The sequence below is a fragment of the Nerophis ophidion genome, linkage group LG11 (assembly GCF_033978795.1).
Source record: "Nerophis ophidion isolate RoL-2023_Sa linkage group LG11, RoL_Noph_v1.0, whole genome shotgun sequence".
In the NCBI taxonomy this organism is placed as follows: Eukaryota; Metazoa; Chordata; class Actinopteri; order Syngnathiformes; family Syngnathidae; genus Nerophis; species Nerophis ophidion.
Genome location: NC_084621.1, coordinates 39,149,684 through 39,167,590, shown reverse-complemented (window position 1 = coordinate 39,167,590; position 17,907 = coordinate 39,149,684). Strand labels below are relative to the sequence as shown.

The following is a 17,907-nucleotide window of genomic DNA, read 5'->3' as shown; positions in this document are numbered from 1 at the left end:
TCTCCCGGGATGCATACGGACTATTCTGGACAAGGCTAGCAGGTAGGAAAATATTTATTAACTCAAGAAATCTTGGCAGGTCATGAGGTAAACAAACTAACTATGGCTTGGAAGAAACACAAAACTATGGCATGAAACAAAAAGCATAAACTATGCCTTGGAAAAAACACGAAACTGTGCCAAGAAATAAACACGACTTACGTGGGCACGGCATGAATCGAGTAACATGAACTATGGTATCGCATGAAAACAAGCAATGACGCCAGGACGACTGACTGGCAAAGACAGGCATGAATAATGTTCTCTTGATTAGAGCAAGTGCGTGTCCCGAACACCAGAGGCAGGTGAAACTCATAAGTCGCCATGGTAACTAAACAAATAAGGGAGGGCAAACAGCAAATAATGGAATCTTAAAACAAAAGGAAAATAAGAAAAACATGATCTATGCCATAGATCATGACAATTATACATTACATTACCAAGCATCATTGACAACGAAAGCATTATTTTATCAATCTACATTTTGTTTCATTAATGCACTAAACAAGTATATAAACACGGAAGTCAAGCTCCACCTCTCGGAATGCAAGCATTTCGGCAGCAGCGGGCAGCTGACGACTGGCAATTTCTCCGGTGACAGAAAAAGCTTTGGTCTTTGTCTGGAGAATGCTTGTGGCTCAACATCAACAGAAACACAGCTGCAGTTTTACACGCTACGGGATAGACCGAGGTTCACAAAGGACACACGTAGGTTATTTGCACGTCAAAAACAAGTGTGTTGTTAAAGGGGAACTGCATTTTGGGGGGAATTGGCTCATCATTCACAATTCTCATGTGAGACAAGAACACGTCTTTTCCTTTTCTGTGCATTCCAAATAGTAAAAAACTGCTAGTAAGAGGTGGCTAATAATGCATAAAGCACCCAATGACCTCCACACCGTTTTATATACATGCTGTAAATATGTATGTAATGTAGCAACATTCATGATAACATATAACACTTAAGAGTATTTTGGTCATTTTAAGCATTATCATAACTTTTTTTGGGGGCGTATTGATTTTACACAGCACAGAGTAATGATAGTGTTCATTGCTCCGTAATTTCAGTGTCATCAACCACATTGAGAGCACTTTCTGTGTTTGCTACTACAGACGCCAGACTTCATGAGAGCCTTGGAGCATTATCTTGTAGCACCATTTCTAAACGATTTCAACAAGAACATAAAACAGTGACTCACAATGTCCGCTCTCGGCGGGATGCCGACTGATAAAATGCCAACAAGACAACTTGTGTTTTCTTTGAGCTGCTAATTTCAGAATAATCCTCCCTCCTCGGATACAAATGCTTCTTTGTAATGTTGCAGTGGTTTTGTACTGCCTTTAGAGCCATATAATATCAAGTTAATACCGTGTGGGCTTTCAAAGACAACCAACTTCTTAGCTTGGTGCCACAACCTTCTACTGTACAGGTGAGATTAGGGCTGGGCCTTATGGCCTTTTTTTTAATATCTCGATGTTTTTAGGCCATATCGCGATACACAATATATATCTCCATATTTTTCCCTGGCCTTGAATGAACACTTGATACATATAACCACAGCAGTATGATGATTCTATGTGTCTACATTAAAACATTCTTGTTCATACTGCATTAATATATGCTACTTTTAAACTTTCATGCAGAGGGAAAATACAACTAAGTCAACTTAGCAAAACTGTATTTATTAAACAGTTATTAAGCAGTGGCACAAACATTAATGTCATTTCAAAACAGAAATTTCAAGATTGTCAGAGAGATATTAAAACAAGCTATTAGTGCACTTTTGTGCATGATGTCACTAAGATGACGTATCAAAACAACACTAAATTAAAGTGCACTTTTTGTACGGAACGCCACTGCAATAGTTAAACACAAATAAAGTGCAATTTTGTGCATGATGTCACACAAGATATTTCAAAAAGTGTCACATAAAAATGAGCTGCATATTAAATAGTATATGTCCTACGGTGTTGATGTGGAAATAGTTGCTTCGGCATTTTGTGGGTGTGGCACCGAACGGAGATGTTGACATGCACAGTTTAAAGCACCCTCCATTCTGTAGCAGGTGACTTTTCAAATGATGCTACAAATTAGCAGTTCTGCTAGTTTTTGTAGCAACGCTTCTGCCGCATAAATGTTCGAAATATTGTCGCTTGAAGCCAAACCACCGCCAGACGATGCACCCCGTGCTGCTTTTCTTGGGAATTAATTCTTCCTTCATTTGTTACCAGATTTGCACCTTGTCTCTCTTGTATTACCACTCGCAACACACCGTTAGCATCACAGCTAATGTTACCCATGTCGCTACCTCTCTGCTCGGGGAGGGCGTGTGATGTTGCACGCGTGACGTATGTAAGAAAGTGTGCTTGTTTTAAGTCTCTGTGAGAAGGAGAAACAAGAAAGAGGGAGAAACGCATGCAGTGTAATGCCCGCAGCTAAAAGCAACTGCGCGAAAACGTATACTCGAATATCACGATATTGTCATTTTCTATATCGCACAGAGACAAACCAGCGATATATCGAGTATATCGATATATCGCCTAGCCCTAGGTGAGATTCATAATCTATGGGAAAACACAAATACTTCGTAACTCAAATGCAATACAGCATCAGGGGACGGCGTGGCGTAGTTGGTAGAGTGGCTATGCCAGCAATCTGAGGGTTGCTGGTTCAATCCCCACCTTCTACCATCCTAGTCACGTCCGTTGTGTCCTTGGGCAAGACACTTCACCCTTGCTCCTGATGGGTCCTGGTGAGCGCCTTACATGTCAACTCCCACTGTCAGTGTGTGAATGTGTGTGTGAATGGGTGAATGTGGAAATACTGTCAAAGTGCTTTGGGCTCCTTAAAAAGGGGTAGAAAAGCGCTGTACAAGTACAACCGGTTTACCATTTACCATCAGCAGAAGCAGCTCAAGGTTCTTCTTTATTTTACTCTGGGTTGCAATCAACGTTATTGTTTGCGACCTGGAGTAAAGCTCACTAGGAGCTAGTTGCTGGCTATTCACGAGAGGTTGGAGGGGCAGTGTGAGCAAGGCGATGTGTCACAAAGGCAGAAAAGTAGTTCCTGGATTTTAGCTCTTACAATAACAATATCGCTGTAGCTTACAGTAGTTAATATGCAGTTCATGGCATGTAAATGGAACGTTGTTGACGGTTGTAGGAAGTTTTCTAGATGGCTTTATAGGCGGAGTAGATCAATCCTTAGCACTTTTACAATATTTAAACTGCACATAAAAGAGAAAGACATGTGTTCTTGCGGTTGATGGGAAAATTCCCCCCAAAAGTGCAGTTCCCAGTTAAAGGAAATGTTCTGTAACTTGTTATCGTGTTACCTTTGACAGCACTAATTTCTACAGAAGTTTTTTGGAAAGCTGACATCTTTTGTTAGTAGGGACAAATATGTAAATACATGGTAAGGACCAGTCAAGGGTTTAAGAGTGGAAAGAGCTCACTTAAGGTTATCCGACAAAAAGGTTGACTCCAGGCATGACTTTGTAGAGGTGATGGACTCCAATACATCTCTCACTATCAGAGCACTGAATGTCAACAGACACTCATTGGCCTCCGGTTCAACTTTAACTACATGCGTCCCCTGGGTTCTTTCTAAGTGTGTGTGCGCGCGTGTTTGTGTGTGTGCTCTGGTCGTAAGCTTCTTGGATGCTAGGGAGGAGGGCAACATTTTGCTCTCATCACATTATACATGTGATGGAAAAAGAACTGTAGCATAGCAAAAGGGGATAGGTTTTTGCCCTTTGTTGTGCAAAGACATTCATTTGTGAGTGCAGACAGGCAGGTTCGATGGTATGATTTATTTTCACACACACTTTTCAGTGGTTACAACTGAACTTTTTTGACTCAAAGCAACCTTATTTACTCCTGTAAGCTTATCTTTTGTATTGGCTTGTGAATTTAGGCAAACATTTTAAGAGACAAGTCACAACACCTTGTTGCCACATCACAATAGTTATTAAAAGTTAAAGTACCAATGATTGTCACACACATACTAGATGTGGCGAAATTATTCTCTGCATTTGACCCATCACCCTTGATCACGCCCTGGGAGGTGAGGGGAGCAGTGGGCAGCAGCGGTGCCGCGCCCGGGAATCATGTTATGGTGATTTAAAACCCAATTCCAACCCTTAATGCCAAGTGCCAAGCAGGGAGGTAATGGGTCCCATTTTTATAGTCTTTGGTATGACTCGGCCGGGATTTGAACTCACGACCTACCGATCTCATTATGTGATTCTTTATTTATATGATTATCATCATATTTTTCCCCCATGGCCATCACTTGTTCCCTTTGGTATCACACCCATAAGCTAGGCTGACCATATTTTGAAATCCCCAAAAGAGGACACATATATGCGTGCCAAGGCGGGCAGCACGCCAAGGCTAGGACTCGGTGAAAATTTGCCAATGATACTTGAACTTGCTTTATAAATAATATGTTTATTTAAATAAAGCATTTTTTCTCCTCTGTTGACAGCACTGTTGGCGCTAGGAATTTTCAAAATGGGTTCCCATGGACCCCATCAAGTCATAAAAATGGGATCCAACAATACATTTTTGGGGTCCCACATTTTTGTAAGCGTTTTCAAAAATATTATAAACGTATGCATTATCCTGTTATATCATACATTCTATGTTGTGTTGTGGAAAAAGGTTGTCATAAACGTTACTTAATTCGTTAAAGAATAATAAAAACAAAAAAGAAGACATTTGTATGGATATGTAAATGTATTCAGTTGTAAACATTCATTAACTTTTCTTCTTTCCTTCATGGATCTAAACATTATCGCTGATGGTAGTTTTTTTCTGTTTTTATTTAATAAATTGTAGGTGTATTAATTTCAGTATAAAAGTTTAAAAAGAGTTTTGCTTCGGTCATGAAATGATGATAATAGTGTGCCAGGGCATACATACATTCTATATTTAATGCTTAAATCTCTACATCAACTTCAGATCTATTCCTCATTTCAAAATGTTTTAGGTTTTTTATGTTGTTTTTTTGTTTGTTTGTTTTCCACCCTTTTTTTGTCAAACAAAATGTTTTTTTTATGGCAAACACACAAAATATGTAAAATCTTCCACCAAAATTATTTTTCAAAGTGGAATATTTGATGTGACGTAATCGGGGTTGAGGTGTGTGTGCGGGGGAGGGCTAAGGGGTAGCGGAGGTGTCTATTTTAGCATCCCGGAAGACTCAATGTTGCAAGGGCTTCTGGGTATAGTTTTTGTTGTGTTTATTTTGTGTTACGGTGCGGATGTTCTCCCGAAATGTGTTTGTCATTCTTGTTTGCTGTGGGTTCACAGTGTGGCGCATATTTGTAAAAGTGTTAAAGTTTTTTATACGGCCACGCTTAGTGTGACCTGTATGGCTGTTGATCAAGTATGCCTTTATTGCCTATCAATCCACGACCTCGCTCTCTCAGTCTCTGCCGCTCCCTTACGATAGTTGCTGTGTGCGCACACCTTCACGATTTGTTTTGTTTTTAACCATTTTAACTCTGTACGTACATTGGAAATACATGCATCCTTGACACAAAACGCCAGACATTTGAGGCATTTAAGAAACCCCGCCCGGACACCCCGGAGAGGCCCGCAAAAGAGGAGATATCCGGGGAAAAGAGGACGTATGGTCAGTCTACCATAAACACAGAAAGGAAAGAAAGCAACACACATGCTGAGTTATTATTTTAGATCTGCAAGGTGCTGAAGTGTTGTGTCTTCATTTATAATGAGAATTGAAACTCTAAGTTTTGTTTGACTCTTGAGGCTTATCGTTTGACCGTAAATTTTTAGATTTTCACTGAGCTGAAGTCTAATAAGATTCCGCATGACCACAGTTTCCACTTCAAGACTTCAAATAATGAATTTAGTCAAATTAATTCATATTCCTCCTGGAAAATTGCTGTTGAACTCCAAATGTACAACTTTCGAGGTGTGTTAAAAGGTTTTACAGTATTCAGAACAAAAGTCACCTCATGCATGAAAAATGTTTTGATGAATATTGTTTTATTTTTTATTTTCATAATTGTGGTAGACCTGTCCAACACGAGCGTCATCTTGCTCATGATTATTTAACTTTTTCAACCCACAGCTTCTTCAAAATTCCCAATTAGATTAATGCATTTTGTAACAGGAAACTGACTTTTGGATAATTTACGGTCTCTATAATGTGAGAAGGAAACTTTAAGCTAAGAATGTTTAAAATATTTTCCAAACATATTCAAATATTTGTTATTTTCATTGGAAAAAATGAATAAAAAACTCAACCGTTATGACTTACTGTTTCAATTCTAATTTGGCCTCGATAAGAGATCACTGTCTGTTTAAATATTAGGCGCTACTGAACCACATCTGTTTCACATACACACACACCGAATACTTTAATCTAATAGGACACAGCTGTCCAAATAAAAGCGATCACATTTCGGGAAACACTGGTTAAGGCCGATTTCCAAAAAAAATACATCACTTGCCAGGTAATAGTAAATAATTTGTTTTTGCTTTGATAATAAAAACAAACACATTTATTTGTATGACCACAACATTCTTTCGGATTTTATTTTGGAGGACACACAACTTAGCAGGAATAGCCATCTTAAAAAAGAATACAAATCTACAGTATGTGTCCATTACTATTATGTTTATGTCACTGACAATTACAGTAAATTAATGAACCTTTCAGGTATACACGTTCAGAAGTGAAGGTAACAGGCAGCATAGGGCGATGAGCTGTTTTATAGTACATCAAATCACCACATTTTCCCCAAATAAGTAACCTAAATGATGGCTATAGGGTAAATGTTTCCGATTGAAAGAATATAAAAACACACTATCAGCTTACTTGCCAACCCTCCCGATTTTCCCTGGAGACTCCCGAATTTCAGTGCTCCTCCCGATAATCTCCCAGGGAAACCATTTTACCGAATTCTCCTGATTTACACCCAGACAACGATATTGGGGGCATGCCTTTGAGGCACTGCCTTTGGTTGCCAGCCCAATCACATAATATCTACGGCTTTTCACACCCACAAGTGAATGCAAGGCATACTTGATCAACAGCCATACAGGTCACACTCAGGGTGGCCGTACAAACAACTTTAACACTGTTACAAATATGCGCCACACTGTGAACCCACACAAAACAAGAATGACAAACACATTTCAAGAGAACAACCGCACCGTTACACAAGAGAACAAATACCCAGAACCCCTTGCAGCACTAACTCTTCCGGGACGCTACAATATACACCCCACCTCATCCCCATCTCACCTCACCCCCATCTCAACTTCCCCCCACCGCCCCCAACTAAACCCGGCAACATGTGACACAACACTAAGGAACGGTTTTGATAAAGCAGTCGTAAGGATTCTATCTGCTGCCGACGAGTAGTAGTAGCAGGAAAAATTCAAATAAAAAATAAAGTTAAAGTACCAATGATTGTCTCTCACACACACACACACACGCACACACACACTAGGTGTGGCGAAATTATTATCTGCCTTTGATCCATCACGCTTGATCATCCCCTGGGAGGTGAGAGAAGCAATGAGCAGCAGCGGTGGCAACGCCCTGGCATCATTTTTGGTGATTTAACCCCCAATTCCAACCCTTGATGCTGAGTTTCAAGCAGGGAGGTAATGGGTCCCATTTTTATAGTCTTTGGTATGATTCGGCCGAGGTTTGAACTCACAACCTACCGATCTCAGGGCAGACACTCTAACCACTAGGCCAATGAGTAGGTTAAAAATATTATGTAGACTATTTTTTTAAACTATTAGACTAGTTTTATTCTCTTTTTTCAAACAGAGGAGTTAAACACTGTAAAACCAAATAAAACTGAAATAAAGTAAACTACTAACCCCTCTAAGACGGCTTGGCTTGCAAGCGATAATGTCACTTAGTGGCGTTTTAGAGGTACTGCTAGAATGGTTTGATTGATTGATTGCTACTTTTATTAGTAGATTGCACAGTACAGTACATATTCCGTACAATTGACCACTAAATGGTAACACCCAAATAAGTTTTTCAACTTGTTTAAGTCGGGGTCCACGTTAATCAATTCATGGTGCATGCCTTTATGGTTTGTATCACCTTATTAACATTAGCATCTGTATGCCAAAGCAGTTTGTCTGTGTCATTTTTTTTCAGTGTTGTATGTTGCTTAGTGTGCTGACCCACCAGGGCTTTTTCCTTCATCATCATTTACACTTCCATGTTTAACAACATGTATTGTTAATGAGGTACAGCTGTAAAATTTAAACAAAAATAGCCTTATCTCAGTTGCACCAAAGCAGGTCATTTGCAATGGAACATATTCACAGTTCCTTCTAATCTGATGTAAGTTACGAATCTAAAAATTGCACACAGGTTGAGGTCAGGCTTGAGGCGATTGCATTTCTCTCTTTAACGCACAGCTGTAAATATTTTTTAAATGAGGGGGTAAAAGTTATTCTATTTTTAGAGCCAAACATAGACTGAATTACTTTTAACGACACGAGGTCTCTACGCTTCACACCTTATAGTAGATTTTCCCTCTTTGCACAAAAAAAAAAAAAAACGGAATACTAAACCAGCCTACAATACAGCAAGTGTGCTTAAACAAAACCACAAAAGGAATGAGATTCCGCCTTTGTCAAACTTTTCTGTTCCAGTCCAAGCCAAAGTGCTTGTTTGTATACACCTGTGGCCGGGCCAAGTGATTAGGACATTTGATTCCGATCATTTGGATGGGTGGCCAAATACTTTTGGCAATATAGTGTAGTTACACCACAAGGTTGTTGTGTTTTATTAGACAGCAAAAAAAGCCAAAATGTGGTCCAAGAAAGTTGGAATGCCAGCATGCTAATTAAAAAAAAGATGAAAAACACTATTGAATTTAAAGTACCAGTAGAGTGGAAAAACAAGTTGGCTTGACTGTGTTCCATTGTATCCATTAAACCATATCCAATTGTATTTACAATCCGCAAAACATGTGAAAATACCATCTAAACATCACAAAATGCCACAAATGTGGTCAGCCATTTTGAATATACCACATTGAACGTCTTCTGTATTTTTTGTAGATTGACGTCACAGGAGTAACACTCCTGCACTCTGAGCATAGTATCAGATCAGTCATACTGGAAAAATTTAAAAATTAGGGAGATATGTGTTGTCTATCACTCATAATCCTTATGTAAGACATGAACACATATTTTTCTTTTGTTATGCATTCTAAGTCGTAAATGAATTAATACATAAAAAGTCTGCTAACAATGTAGTCAATAGGGACTCTCTATTCCGCCCACAAAACCCTCTAATTAACCATCCAACCACCTACCAACAACACTCTTTATACATATCGTGACCTGAAGATTAACTAAATACTATCAATGTTGTTATTATAAGCGCTAACACAGACGGACTATTTTTGCGGAAAATTGATAACACACAGCTCAGTAGCACCCTGCTGCTTTACTGTGAGCTGGCCGCCATGTCTTGATGTCATCGCGTCTCGACTCGTCAAAATTATTCCAGATTCTAGAAATCATGCCTCTCATCTGTATATTAGCAGGATTTACCCATACTTCTAGAAGTTGTTCATCTCTAACATTCAATTCAGGCCCCGAGACGGAGACAAACACACACAGCCGAAGACGGTGTCTGCAGAGAGACTTTTCCCTGTTAACCCTTTGTATGCATCAAGATTAATTCTTCATATAAATGGGAATATATGGACATCCTGTCAGTTGTCATCGCAGTGAGAGCTGGCATTGTACATTAAGCTATCATTTTATTATGTTCGTAGTTAGTATTTCTTTTTTAGCACTTAGCAATACTGCTACATAATGCTCAGTGATTCACTAAAGCTATATTTATTATGCATAGCGTCTAAAATTGGTAGATTGTCCTCTTTATATTCAGGATCAACAATATAAGTTTATGGACCATAATTTTTCTCAAAGTAATCGTTGTTGGCTCTCACAAAGTCTGCATGATTTGCATTGTTGTTGGTGATGAGGGGATCTGCGTTTAATGCCTGTACGTCACGTGATCACATGACTGGCTAGCTCATTATCTCTCAAAATGTCTCCGGAATCTCAATGAAATTGATACTATTTTGATCATATCTATTTACTTGCAAACTTTGGAAGTCTTTCGGTGCCATACATTAGTTGTATATGAGAATAGCTTCAATATAAAGGCAACTTGTTTTTGCACTCTCCTGCTTCTTAAAAAAAAATCGCAGCCAAGTACAAAGGTGCAATCGTTGCGGCTCTCCCCTTCTCTGTTCTCTCTATGCTTATTGTGTGCAACAAAAATATTTTCAATAAAAGGTAACAGTCCGGTGAAATTTTAATCAATTGCATTTGTAATTTATATGTATCTTGCATGTAAAACTAAAATTATTTAATTTGGTGATATTTCTGGAATGGATTAATTGGATATGCATTGTTACGTAGGAAAATATTGCTTTGCTTTTTTTGTACGACTGAGTCTTCGTAGGATGTACCTTTAGGATAGATTACTAACAAAAAACAGGGTACCACTACACTAATTATTTGGAATAAAAGCAAGGGCAAAGTAAAAGGTATTTGAAGAACAATACAATAGAGTGTTCAATAAAAATACATTTCCAAAGTTGCACATGTCATTTCACAGCTAGACATTGTGATATCATTTTCTACACAAGCAGAAACATTCCTTTTTGTCTCACATTTCCCTGCATTTGGAACATCATTTCATTGGTAGAGTATTAAAAGCTGCCTGTTCAAATATAATCTTGGTTCCAAGACGAAAAGCCAGACAGTCTTGAAAAGCCAGACAGTCTTGTCTGGGCGGAGGTCAAGTTTGTAGAAAACCATGAAGACACAAGACACTCATTGTCGGAAATTCAGGTCGTAGCTGTCCACGCACCTTAGTGAATGATTTACCAACATGTGTGCACTCGTCCTCTGTCTGTGTGCACTTTGAAAAGGTACATTGTCTTGTCAACATGAAGACCAAAGACTCAGTGTGGAAGTAGAAATCACAATCCCATCCAACTGGACAAGGAAATATGGTTTTGTCTGGCTTAAGAAATGGCCCCGGCAGCTGTTTTTGCTGCTTCAATTCATCTTATATTCATTTGAACACCACGTTACCTGGGCATATGGCCCCTTAATTCCCCTGGAAACTGTGTGTGCATTTATCTTACCTCCGGAGATCTCATTGACATCTTCAGGAAGAGTGAATGAATCAGTCAGACGCTGTGGCTGGGTTTTGACTCCTCCATCACCCTCGCCTCTCTCAGCTAGTGAACGCGGAACACAGCACATACGCACAATACAGTATCACTGAAGTGCAACATTAGATAGCGTAATTGTGGGTGTTTCGAAAGGTCTTGCAGGGGATTTGGGAGTTTAGTCAATAATCTTTCCGTTGATAGATCTGAGCCATGTCAAGAAATAGCAACGGAGCAATAAAGAGTAAACATACCTTTATGTCTGCCCTGCAGTGGTTTACTCTGAGTGCTACCCCTGACAGAAATTACACTGAAGATGTAGTCCTTGGACGGGTCGAAGTCGGTTATCAACACTTTACTGTCACTTTTTGAGATGATGATCTCCCGCTGATGACCACCTGTCAGAGACAAAGAACAAGAAAATAGGCCAAAGTTTAACTACTGTAAAGTGCTGCAGCCAAATCTAGGAAACCTGAATATAAGACAACCCATCCTTTTGTAAAAAAATTCAGGAAAAAAAAAGGAAAAACAATTATTTTCAATTTCCTTAAAATTAACATCCCGACCCCTAAATCAGTGGTTCTCAAAAAATTTTCAGTGATGTAAGTACCCCCTAATCAGAGCAAACCATTTTTGGTTGAACAAAAAAAAAGATAAAGAGGTAAAATACAGCACTATGTCATCACTTTCTGATTTTTTAAATTGTATAACAGTGCGAAATACTGCTCATTTGTAGTGGTCTTTCTTGAACTATTTGGAAAAAAATATATAAAATTAACTAAAAACTTGTTGAAAAATAAACAAGTGATTCAATTATAAATACAAATTTCCACACATAGAAGTAATCATCAACTTAAAGTGCCCTCTTTAGGGATTGTAATAGAGATCCATCCGGAATCATGAACTTAATTCTAAACATTTCTTCACAAAAAAAGAAATCTTTAACATCAATATTTATGGAACATGTCCACAAAAAGTCTAGCTGTTAACACTGAATAATGCATTGTTGCATTTTTTTTCACATTTTATGAACTTACATTCATATTTTGTTGAAGTAGTATTCAATAAATATATTTATAAAGGATTTTTTAATTGTTGCTATTTTAAAAATATTTTTTTAAAAATTCACGTATCCCTGGCCAGGGGTCGGCAACCTTTACCACTCAAAGAGCCATTTTGACCCGTTTCAAAAATAAAGAAACCAATGGGAGCCGCAAAACTCTTTTGAAATTTAAAATGAAATAACACTGCATACAGAGTTTATTTTTTTGCTTTGTGCTATATATAAACCCGGGGTCTCAGACACGCGGCCCGCACCTTAATATGAAAATGTAATGTTAGTGCGGCCCGCGAGTTTTACATGAATGCCGCTTGACAGCATTACACTTATGTTGAAGAGATTCATTTAGCCTACTGAGGTGTATTTATAAAAGGTTGCTTTATATAGGCTAGTAAGATACCTTACTAGCCTATATAAACCAACCATTTATAAATAAAAGCATTACACTTGCCAACCCTCCCATATTTTTCGGAGGTTCCCGAATTCTCAAAGTATCTATTCTCGCAAATATCCTTTGATATTCATCCAAACAACAATAATAAGGGAGTGAAATGAAAGCGCTGCCTTTAACAACCTCTACAACATGCACAAACAGCTTACCAGCCCAGTTACACGTTGTATGTGGCTCCTGCAGACGCACGCTCACTGCTGCAAGACATACTTGTTCAACAGCCATACAGGTTACACTGAGGGTTGTAATATAAACAACTTTAACACTCTTACTCATATGCGCCACACTGTGAACCCACACCATACAAGAATGACAAACACATTTCGGGAGAACATCCGCACTGTAAGACAACATAAACACAAACACAACAGTACAAATACCCAGAATCCCTTGCATCCCTGACTCTTCCTGGCTTTATTATACACAGGTTAGCACCCCCCCCCGTGCATCGTTTGAGGTGGGCGGGGTTGGGGGGACCGGGGTTTGGTGCTAGCAGGTGTGTTAATGTAGCCAGGAAGAGTCAGGGATGCATGGGATTCTGGGTATTTGTACTGTTGTGTTTATGTTCTCTTAAAGTGCCGATGTTCTCCCGAAATGTGTTTGTCATTTTTGTTTGGTGTGGGTTCACAGTGTGGCGCATATTAGTAAGAGTGTTAAAGTTATTTATATTACAACCCTCAGTGTAACCTGTATGGCCGTTGAACAAGTATGCCTTGCAGGTACATGCGTGAGTTGACAAGAGCTACATATAGCATGCGACCGGCCGACAAGCAGATAACATTGTGTAAAAGAGGAAGTTAAAAGCATTGCCATCACGGTACGCACTCAATATTGTAGACCGGGTAAAGACCGGCCCCCAAGTGATTCCCGGGAGAGGCACCAAACTCCGGAAACCTCCCGAAATAATCAGGGGGGGGTCGTCGATTATGCAGCTGAGCCACATCGGAGTGACCAAAGAGCCGCATGCGGCTCTGGAGCCATGGGTTGCCGACCCCTGCCCTAGGCATACCTTCAAGTACCCCCAGGGGTACGCGTACCCCCATTTGAGAACCACTGCCCTAAACTACAACACCGAAAACCAGTGAAGTTGGCGCATTGTATAATTCCTAAATAAAAACAGAATACAATGATTTTCAAATCCTTTTCAACCTTCATTCAATTGAATAGACTGCAAAGACAAGATATTTAATGTTCGAACGGAGAAACCTATTTTTTTTAGCAAATAATCATTAACTTAGAATTCAATGGCAGCAACACATTGCAAAACAGTTGGCACAGGGGCATTTTTACCACTGTGTTACATGGCCTTTCCTTTTAACAACACTCAGTTAACATTTAGGAACTGAGGAGACCAATTTTTGAAGCTTTTCAGGTGGAATTCTTTCCCATTTTTGCTTTATGCACAATTTAAGTTGTTTAACAGTCCGGGGTCTCCATTGTCATATCTTACGCTTCATAATGTGCCACACATTTTCAATGGGAGACAGGTCTGGACTACAGGCAAGCCAGTCTAGTACCCACAATCTTTTACTACGAAGCCACGCTGTTGTAACACGTGGCTTGGCATTGTCTTGCTGACATAAGCAGGAGCGTCCATGATAACGCTGTTTGGCTGGCAACATATATTGCTCCAAATCCTGTACCTTTCAGCATTAATGGTGCCTTTACAGATGTGTAAGTTACCCATTCCTTGGGCACTAATGCACCCCCGTACCATCACAGATGTTGGCTTTTGAATTTTGCGCCTATAACAATCCGGATGAATCCTTTCCTCTTTGTTCTGGAGGACAAAACGTCCTCCAGAAACAATTTGAAATGTGGACTTGTCAGACCACAGAACACTTAAAGTGTATAAACAGTCAGTGTTTTATAATTCACTGTATAAAAAGTTAGTGTAAAAAAATTTGCTTAAAAACATTCAGTGTATAAAAAAAATTCTGTGTAAAATGATTAAGTGTAAGAAAAATTCAGTATCGAAAAATATGCTGCTTCAAAAAGCAGGAAAAAAAATACATCCTCCTGGTTTGCAAGACCATGTTTGGTCATTAATAGATTAACCAAACACTACACAAACCCTGGGGAACTATACATCATTTGCTTCATGCTAATGAGGGACGGGGCACAGTGGGCATGACAGCAGGCATGACAGCGACAAGCCTGAGACCTCACAAACGCAAGGGTCGGACAGAGACAGATTCCAATAACACAATTCTGCAGAACAGTGACTTCATATGGAGTAAGAGGATGTTTTTTTAATCCCCTTGCCTTTCATTTTTGCCGTGTTTGTGGCATCTTTGTTGCTCTTGCTGAATTATAAAATACTGTATGTCAATCAAGGAGGTGGTCTGGGAAGTAGAGGAGCAACATGCATATATCTCAATATTCAGTGTTTTATTGTTCATAGTTAATATTGTAAATCCCATATTCTGTATGATCATGTACATTCTGAGTGCCTTTTACAGTAAAAAAAAAAAAAAAAACTACACATATTGGAATTAACTTTTTTTTTTACTGAATTATATGACAGTCGGAATGTACATAAAAATATAGAGTGTGGGATTTACAAAAATAACTGAACAGAAAGAGCCTGAATACTGAGAATATATAACAGTTGCTCCTCTACTGTAGACCACCTCCTTAATCGACATATTTTATAATCGAGCAAGAACAACAAAGATGCAACAAACATGGCAGAATAAGCGCAAAGGATAAAAAACATCCACATATTCGATAGAATATCACTGTTCTGCAGAACTTTGCTGTGGAAATCTGCCTCCGTAGGACATTTGCTGCTCTGTAAACACGCCCTGCCCACTCTGCCCCACTCTGTTCGTGCCAGGTCTGCATGAAGCAGAACTTTGCAGATTCTAACCGTTGGAATCGTTTCTATAGTTTCAAAACATCCAGCGTGCTCCATTGAAATGTGTATTATGTTGTATTATGCCCACGTATCCCAGTTAACTGCGTTTTTTATGCTGTTTTGCAAGACCTGTGTCATGTGAATTCAAACCTAACACCTAGCTGGTTCTGAGACAGTATCGAATGTTTCAGTGTTAATTTACCGGAAGTGAGTCTTGCTTTTTGAAACAGCTGATTTTTCAGCACTGATTTTTTTTGTTTGTTTTACACCAAATTTTTTTGCACACTAAATATTTTTCCACAGATTTTTTTACACTACATTTTTATAAACTGAAATTTTATACAGTGAATTTTTATATATTGAATTAAAAAAGAATAATTGTTTTAAATGTAATAGCCCTTAAGTTGAAATGCAAAAAATTATGTTATATAAAATCAGTGTTAAAAAAAAAAAAAAAAAGCTTCCATGATAAAGACACAAAAAAACCTTCATAGAAAACCTTGTTGGCAAACACGGAGATCATGTGTTTCTTGTTGTCGCAGTAGAGATAAGGAATTCTTACTTTCAGAGAAACATCACAAAAGCAGAACAATTCAAGACTGTTTGTTTGTCTGATCTTGAACGGGTTTGTGCTGAAAACAAAGCTTCCCTGTACTTGTGCAATGACAATAAAGAACAACCTAATCAAATTTTCCACCTCCATGGTTGACAGTAAGGATGGTCATAATCAGATTTCGTTGCCTCCAAACATGTAAAGTCGAGTTGATGCTAAAGATATCAATTTTGATCTTAGCTGACCACATTACATTCTAACAAGCCTTGTGTGAGTCATGCAAGTGTTTGTTGTTCATGGATCTTCCTGAGTAGGGGAAGCTGCGGGCACTGCAAGTGTATCACTTGTTTTTTTCTAGACAACTTTGGTCTGAGGACCCTTGCAATAATTTACAAGCTCATTTTGTGTAAATCTGGGATAATCCCTTACCTTTGTCACAACAACCCTTACTTACCTCAGAGGTGAAATCTTGCAATTTGTGTGCTTAATGGGTATATAACTTCTCTTTTGGGAAAAGGATATAATGTTGTTTTTTTTCATAGAAATTCTTAAGTGCTAAGGGTGTAAACTTGCAAAGTCAGCTGCGGATTAAATACTTATTTTCCGCACCGTATAATGACAATTTGACACTGGAACAGATTATGTATAATTACATCATTCCTTGAATAACAAATATGTTCAGCAATCCGGTTTGCCTGTGTGGTGCAAATACATTTAGTATTTCAAATGATTTCTCGGCCTGAGTTTTAAGTTCCAAAAAGGATAGAGTTATGTGGTTTGATGGTGCAATTATTAGACAAGCAGGTGCATGTCTCTTTCTTACCCTCACATAACATTCTCAACACACTTCAAATTTTGATCTCGCAAATAATAAGCTGTGTGTGCACTTTCCTCTGTCCCCCTAACTTTACAGTATTTATACCCTCAGGAAAAGAAAGAACAGTGAGTATCATTTGCATTCCAAAACTAAGATGAGTAAACTTAACCACAGTGTTCTAATTGAATGCTTTTACGTACTTGCACACCTGCTTACTGTAGATCGGTTTGAAACGGAAACACATTCATTTGTCTGCATTAGGTGTAATAACCGGGTTTATGATTGGGCATAATAATTTCTCATTTGTGTTTCAGGCGGAGCATATGAGGTCACACGCCTTAATAGAGCAACACATATTCATTTTGTTGGTTGTAGTTGTACAAGGGAATTATTGTCCCTTACATGAAAGCCTTTGGAAAGTCGAAAACTGCATAACATGCACCAAATTTGATGAAAAAATTACTATTAGTCACGCAACAATGCATTAAAGGCCTACTGAAATTTGATTTTTTTATTCAAACGGGGATAGCAGGTCCATTCTATGTGTCATACTTGATCATTTCGCGATATTGCCATATTTTTGCTGAAAGGATTTAGTAGAGAACATCGACGATAAAGTTCTCAACTTTTGGTCGCTAATGAAAAAGCCTTGTATTTACCGAAAGTAGCAGACGATGTGCGCGTGACGTCACGGGTTGTAGGGCTCCTCACATTGTTTATAATCATAGCCACCAGCAGCAAGAGAAAGCGACAATTTCCCCATTAATTTGAGCGAGGATGAAAGATTTGTGGATGAGGAAAGTTAGAGTGAACCACAACAACAAAACAACAACAAAAGAAAAGGCGATGGCTCCAGGCGGCGGCAGTGGGACCATTTCAGATGTAATTAGACACATTTACTAGGATAATTC

The 17,907-nt window shown here is 38.7% G+C and overlaps 1 protein-coding gene across 3 annotated transcripts in view; it reads right to left on the bottom strand.

Annotated features, from left to right (window-relative positions):
* The window catches only part of col14a1a (collagen, type XIV, alpha 1a), a 386,358-nt gene that overhangs the window by 285,948 nt on the left and 82,503 nt on the right, over window positions 1-17,907 (bottom strand). For all 3 annotated transcript variants that reach the window (XM_061915882.1, XM_061915884.1, XM_061915881.1), the window contains exons 4-5: window positions 11,510-11,653; window positions 11,229-11,324 (exon numbers count right to left, since the gene is read on the bottom strand). In XM_061915882.1, coding sequence (XP_061771866.1) covers window positions 11,229-11,324; window positions 11,510-11,653 — 240 coding nt within the window. The remainder of the gene's footprint in view (window positions 1-11,228; window positions 11,325-11,509; window positions 11,654-17,907) is intronic.